The sequence below is a fragment of the Lactuca serriola genome, chromosome 8, assembly GCF_051521515.1.
Source record: "Lactuca serriola cultivar US96UC23 chromosome 8, Lser_US96UC23_V15, whole genome shotgun sequence".
NCBI classification, from domain to species: Eukaryota; Viridiplantae; Streptophyta; class Magnoliopsida; order Asterales; family Asteraceae; genus Lactuca; species Lactuca serriola.
The window spans coordinates 149163927-149171022 of NC_136415.1; the positions used below are offsets into that span (position 1 = coordinate 149163927).

The 7096-nt window shown below is 34.0% G+C and overlaps 1 protein-coding gene across 2 annotated transcripts; it reads left to right on the plus strand.

The window, feature by feature from the left end:
• The first annotated feature begins 2503 nt into the window (after positions 1 to 2503).
• Positions 2504 to 6684, plus strand: LOC145069579 (uncharacterized). 2 transcript variants are annotated; one of them, XM_079016518.1, is made up of 11 exons: positions 2504 to 3164; positions 3242 to 3288; positions 3525 to 3583; positions 3809 to 3929; positions 4005 to 4251; positions 4362 to 4466; positions 4581 to 4709; positions 5003 to 5052; positions 5167 to 5264; positions 5553 to 5837; positions 5927 to 6684. In XM_079016518.1, exons 3-11 carry the CDS (start codon positions 3536 to 3538, stop codon positions 6431 to 6433), a joined length of 1590 nt encoding a protein of 529 aa, XP_078872644.1. In that variant the 5' UTR covers positions 2504 to 3164; positions 3242 to 3288; positions 3525 to 3535; the 3' UTR covers positions 6434 to 6684. The 2 variants fall into 2 exon arrangements, with proteins under 2 accessions (XP_078872644.1, XP_078872645.1); XM_079016519.1 differs by having other exon boundaries at positions 2504 to 3048.
• The last annotated feature ends 412 nt before the right edge of the window (positions 6685 to 7096 follow it).

Sequence of the window (7096 nt, forward strand, 5' to 3'; positions counted from 1 at the left end):
ATTTATTTTTTGTGATTAAATAATAGAGAATTATTTATGAGTTTGTTTACCGCCTTTTGTCAATTGTTTATTCTTGTGTTTTGTTTTGCATGTTTTACTTCCAGAATAATATGATTATTCAAATTTCACAGTCAGTCGTCCTTTTGGAAGTAAGTAGTGAATTAAGATTGTCATGAACTAAATTGTAGATTGTCTAAGGGAGTTAGACACATCAATAGAATTACTGTAATGTTCAAATGTTCATGAATAAGAGATTTAAGTATTGGATAAACCGACGCTCAGAGAATTACTACATGGATTCTATCACGAGTAATTATGAGACGATAATATCTTATGATCTTGAAACGAAGATATATGAGTTGTAATTTACAAGTCGATTCTACATTGGTAATGCGTAAACGCATCAAGAACTTGATGTTATAAAATGTATTGTCATGTATGATTTGATGAGTAAAGTATGCAAGCATATGAGTCAAAATTTGTTCTTTCCTTTTGCCCTAACAGGAAATGTGATATCTTTGGACCCATCGGTGATTTGGTGTTGACTTAAAGTCCTGGGCCCAGCCAGGACTAAATTGATGTGTTTAATTAGAAGTCTTATATCATCACAAATCAGAAATCGGGAAACAAAGTCTTGGACAATGAGATTGATTCTATTCCATGTCTCATGTCCGAATGATATCTTGCAAAACAGATGATTATATGATCACTTATCTTAGCACGCGTAACTGACCGGGTCAGAATTCGGCAGCGGCTTTTGGAAGTTACAATTTGCTTATCAATTCAGAAGTTGTACTGGCCGTTATAGTTACAGACTTATCCAAGTGGGAGATTTTTGTATTAGGTGTCTAAGCCCATAACTATAATTGGTATATAGTTGAATTGATAGTAGCACAGTCCTTTTGAGTTGCCCTTAAACCTAGCAATTGGATATGATGACTTTTAGAGAGAGATTAATTTATTATCTGATTAATAAATTAATATAAATTTTTTATTAATGTATTATGAAAATAATATATTAATTAGAAAAACTATTATTTAATTAATAATTAACCAGAAATTAATTAGAATTAATTTTGGGATTTATAGAATTAATTAAAAGTGTAGGGTTTAAAGCGCAATTGTTCAATAGTTGAACAAAAGACTCCAATACCTTCCACCATTAGGGTTGGACGACTTTGAGAGGATATTCCAGGGTTTCTAGAATATCCCATGCAGATAAATAAGAAATGAGATAAATACCGGATTTGAAATATTAATTTAATATTCAAATCAAGGTTATCTAGGGTTTCCTTGGACCACTGTATAAAGACCATTAATCCTTGTATTTTTGACGACATATACCTGCATAGAGATAGCCAAAATTCTCCTTTCCCCTCCCTCTCTCTATAGTCATCATTTTTGTTAGTTTGAGTGTGATTTATTAGTGGCACGACAATTTGTGGTGCTTGCTTCCAAGAGATCTACAAGTAAAGGATTCATGTTATTTGCTATAATAACAAGGTATGTAAACATAAACCCTATTATGATTTTTGAAATATACCTAGGGTTTTTTTTTATTTTCTTAGTTATTGGTTCAATAATGAAAACATAGATCTTTGGGTTGCATACGAACTTAAGAGTTTTAAGTTTATTTGTTTTGCATGAAACCTAGCAGGTTCGTGGGTTTTTTTTTATTTTTTATTTTTTTATTTTTTTATTTTTTTATTTTTTATTTTTTTATTTTTAAATCTCAAACATAAGAACACACAATAAAAAATTTTCCCCTTTTAATCCTAATATTCTTATATTTTATTTCATAAAATTGGTCAATAAATAAACAAGGGATCGATGTATCACATATTGTGATATTTTTAATGTGATTTTTATAGAAAAAACATGCAAAAAAACCATAATCGCAACAACATATCTTGCGAAGGTTCACAAGCTTAAATGTAGATTTGCAGATTAACGAGGGTTTTAAAAGATGAAAAGTTGGTCATGTTGATATCTTAGTTCTTAAAATGATCATTTTAATACATAATTTTTCACATGTACTCTTATAATTTCTCCATTCTAACAAAAACATATACACTTAGGCTATGAGATGTACTACCATACCTTTCCTTATTTTTTGTGTATCACCTTAACGCCACCACACTATTTCCTTTGCTCTTCGCCTTCACTTTTCCTTTCATCGAATAAATTGTCGCTTTCTATCTCACTAGTTAAACATGTTGTAAGCATTTTTATAATACAACTGGAAAATGCAAAGATTGTTGATGTGGTTTGGCAAGCATTGTTCTAGATGCTCGACATGCCTGAATTGTTTGTATTGTGGTTTAGCATGTTTATAATTGACACACCAGCCTTATCCTAATAATTGTGATTTTATTTTTATAATTTTATAACTGTAATTTCAACCACTATCTAAATGCATAGAAATCCTCAAAAGTCAAAAGTCATTAGCCTTAAAAAGGAAAGGAACACCCCCAATGGCCACGTGACTTTCCTTCTTCTGTTTAACTCCTCAACGATGTCCGGCTTTTAAGCGACTACTTTAATCGATTTTCCTTCCCCAAAAAGACACCATTTCGCTGACTACATCAACATCTTCATCATTACGCCGACACGTGTCCTCAATCCATCGTCCCCCACTCTCCTCTTCCAACAAAATCTGCTCTTCTTCACCTTTGTCAGATTTAAAGTATCAAAGATGATTTCAGTCTCAAGCAATCCCGGTTCTTAATTTTGGAGGGTGTTTTTTAAATGTTTGAATTTTGAACTTCAAAAATTTAAACAAATTGATTCTGGATATATGGAATTTCACCTCAAAATCTACCGATTTCACCTTCTTTATATGAAATTGACCTTCATACGATCTTGATTGCGAAAGGTATTTTGTAGAAGTTTCGAATTTCAGGATATTTTGGAACCCCACTCTTCTCTTTTGCTTTTGATTTGGGACCTGAGGTGGGCCAATCTAACTGGCATTGGATAAAGATCAGCTTTCTGGATCAGTTTCTTTGCCACACTCCATTCCAAATCGATGCCAGCCTCTTTAATTCGGTTCGAATCAAAATACTTCCCCAATATTATAATGATCCATGTAATATATTAATAGATTTCTTTAATGCTTTAATCAAATTGGGAAAGTTCATGCGGACGATGCGGTCGCATTTAATGTACTCATCTATTATCTATAAGACTATAAATATATGGTTCTTATGGTTCTGAAAGTGATCTGTATCGCGTTCTGCAGATTCAAGTCTCCGTCAATTGATTCGGGATTCATTTCTACAGAATCTTGTAAGTTTGCTTCTTCATTAGTATGTGTTTGATTTCTTCGATTTGTTCTTGAATCTCATCAATGGATTTCTATACAATCTTTTTACCTTGATTATGTGTTTTGATCATGTTGATAGTAAGACCGACTGTGATTGAAATATGGTGATGGATCACATTATACCAAATCTTAAATGTATTTTGAGTTACAATTAGTCACTCTAACACCAATTTATTAATCAAGTCTTTATGTTCTTCAGGACTGCTTGTAATGGGAGACTTGTATATCCATGGAGGAATTTCACATGGCCAATCAATAGTGAGTACAAATACGTGCTATCTTGAAATAACCACCATTTCCCTTTTTTGTAAACAAAATTTAAGCCTAAAAAAGACGTGAATGCCCCCTTATGTTACCCTTTTTAGGTAGGACAAAAAGTTACAATTTTTGTCTCAATCCAATGCATGTCAAACACTGTATGATTATTTTGTTATGTTCAAAGTCATGATCTACAGAGTTTCTAATATAGGTGTGTTTTATCAGGGTTACAATAATGGTATGGGGATTGTTAGTCCTTTTATGCCACAAGCATTATTGGATGACATTTTTTCCCGTCTTTTGGCATTGACTTCTTTTATAAGCAATCGTTTTATCCAATTTTTTGGTAAGTCCACTACACATGTTCTTTTAATCCATTCTTTGTATACCCTTTAAAAAACTAACTTTAATGTTACCATAGAGGATCTTATATACAGAGACGTTGTTGGATTCTCTGAAGATTTTGTGTCCGTTTCTCCCTCTCAAGACCCCGGATCTTCTATTTCCACTAGCTGCTCATCTTCTTGTTCTTCAACATCAAAGAATCTTGTTACAGTTCTTGATGTACATAATCAAGAAACTTCAAGTCTTGAGGATTGTTCACCTTCGGGGTTCGAAATTATAGAAAGGAAGTTCTTTTATGGCGGTATCCGCTTCATTTTAAAAGGGTATTTTCGGTATTCCCTATTTTCTTTTCCCAAGGTGGATTAGGCCCCTTTTATGCTAGCCACCTAGCAGACTGTTGTGTACCTGATTTCTTGTAGTTGTACAATTGTAGGTTGGAACTCACTAAATTTTTTGTGAAATCGGCTTTGGTTCTAGCATTGGCTCCTTACCGGATCTCTTCTCAATGCATTAAACGTGCACGAATTCGTGTTAGGAGGTTAGTAATCGATTTTCTTGCTTCAAAATGATCATAAAGAATCTTTGGTATTTGAATATTGACATTGTTAATTGTTTATGCTATTTTTGTTCCAATTATCTTGGAATTTGTCAGCATTATATCTCGAGTACAAATTACTTTACACGGGTCATCCACTGATATTGGATGGATCCAACGGGACCCTAACATGGATCCAGTTGAAGATGGATCCGCTAGATTTTTAGAACTTTTAAATGCAATAAGGTACTAATTCTATCATAGATCCCTAATTATGTGATTACTTTAAAGGGCTAAATGCAAGAAAAAGCAATGTACTTTCATTTATTTCTATATTATAACATGAGAGTTTCATTTTTCCTACTTTGGAAATCTACCCAATTTTAGCATTTTACTTTTAATTTTTTTTTTCTTATTAGGACAATGTTGTAATAGGAAGGAATGAAAATAGGATGCTATAAAAAACAAATCAATCAAAGTACATTGCTATTTCTTGCATTTGACCCTTGTTTAAAACAATGTTGTGTTTTCTTCTTAAGGAATGGAGAGCACAATCTACCCGATTCATACGTGTATTTACTAATTCCAGGTAAAAAAAAACCTTGTGTTGTTTTGACTTTCCTACTATTTCTTCATTTCCTGTTTGACTTTGAACATAAAATTTGCTATTTTTTTTTTCTGAAAATGTTGTGAAAATTTTCAGGATTATTCAGCAACCATGGTCCCTTGTACTTTGTTAGCACCAAGAGATTCTTTTCAAAGATGGGTTTAGCTTGCCATATAGCAAAAATCCATAGTGAGGTATCATTTCTTGATTTTCAACCTTAAAATCAAGAACTTTATTCCATGCATGATATAGCCTTTCTTTATCTGTTTATTAAATCATCCTACTTCCATTTCTTTCTATCATAGCATTGCGCTTTCCACTTTCAATCAAGACATTATACTTTAAAAAACCTACCCAATTATATCAATTGAAAATTACTTTGAATCTTGAATCCATAGATTTTTCAAAGTCAGGAAAATTTGAAATTAGGATGCTACAAATTATAATAAGTGAAGATTTCTTGATTTTGATAAAAATTGAAGGCATCAGTGGAGTACAATTCATGGGTATTGAAGCAATATATTGAAGAATTGTATTGGGGCTCTGGTAAACGTGTGATGTTGCTTGGTCACAGCAAAGGTGGTGTGGATGCTGCTGCTGCATTATCGATTTATTGGTGTGATTTGAAAGATAAAGTTGCAGGATTGGCGCTTGTGCAGAGTCCTTATGGTGGAACCCCAATTGCATCTGATATCATGCGTGAAGGGCAAATTGCTGATAAAGAAACTAGAAGAATCATGGAACTCATAGTCTGTAGGATCATCAAGGTAAATCTTACTTTTTACTTTATGAGTAAAGGACCATTTTACCCTTCTAGAAGTAAGTTGAATGAGAAAGACCGTTTTTTTTTTCTTAGGGAGACATAAAGTCTCTTGAGGATCTAACATACGAGAAAAGAAAACAATTCTTGAGCAAACACAAACTCCCAAAAGGAATCCCACTCATATCATTTCGATCTGAAGCAAACGTGGGACCCGGGGTGATATCGATGATGTCACACATAGCACACGTAGAGCTTCCCAAGCTTCCATTCATGGGACCCGGTCCGGATGAATCCGAGTACGAGGTGGGTCCCATGGTGAAACACCGCGTTCCGGTGGTGGTTCCGGTGTCTGCCGCCATGGCGGTGTCGGCTCTCCACCTGCAACTCCGGTATGGGGAGAAAAGCGATGGGTTGGTGACATGTCGCGATGCGGAAGTCCCGGGATCGGTGGTGGTTAGACCCGATCAAAAGCTTGATCATGCATGGATGGTGTATTCATCATGGAGCAAGAATCAGACGGGTGCTGATGCATGTGAGATGTGTGAGGCTTTGTTGACAATGTTAGTGGAGATTGGAAAGAGGAAGAATTCTGGGAATTAGGTTTATGGATGTTTTTTTTGATCTTAATAGTATTTTTGTGGTTGAGATGAAAATTGGAAACTACGTACGTAAAGTTTTGTGAGATTAAAGGGTTGTAGAATGAAATTCGGATTGGAATATGGGTTTTGAATACGAATTGAATGTTGTATAGAAAGTGAGTTGTATTTTCTATTTGGGAGAATGTACTAAGTTAGTCCTTGACTCCTTGCACGTCTTTTTGAAATTAATATTACCATTTTGAATTTTCAAAAGTTGTGTAATGGTTCTACCCTATAAGTTCGATATGGTAAAGAAACAAAATACCAAATTGGTTAAAACATAAGTGCGAGGGAGGGAATGATTCATGTAACATCAAATATAAGGCTAAGGCTAGAAATTCAAATGCAAAATTTCCAACTCTTTCTTGTTCATTCCTCACGGGTCAATGCTAGCCTACATAAATGGGCAATTAGCAAAACGATCCAAAACTAATAATGGTCCTCCACTAAACCAAAACCGCTCTTAAATCGGTTTGTCCTAGACTGGTTCTTATGTCTTTAAACAATCCTATTTTTAGTTTAAGGACCAGCTGGAAAGTGGACTCCGAATAGTCCTTAAGTGTATACTGTTCGGTCATAAACTAGAAATTTGTCTTTAGTCCGTTAGTTCTAGTAATATTTCTTG

What these genes read in the sequence shown, in the direction of transcription:
- LOC145069579 (XM_079016518.1), top strand. Translation starts at nt 3,536, where the DNA reads ATGGGAGACTTGTATATCCATGGAGGAATTTCACATGGCCAATCAATA. An exon ending in GCACGAATTCGTGTTAGGAG is followed by an intron (nt 4,467 to 4,580) that starts GTTAGTAATCGA and finishes GGAATTTGTCAG; the next exon opens with CATTATATCTCGAGTACAAA. An exon ending in CGTGTATTTACTAATTCCAG is followed by an intron (nt 5,053 to 5,166) that starts GTAAAAAAAAAC and finishes GAAAATTTTCAG; the next exon opens with GATTATTCAGCAACCATGGT.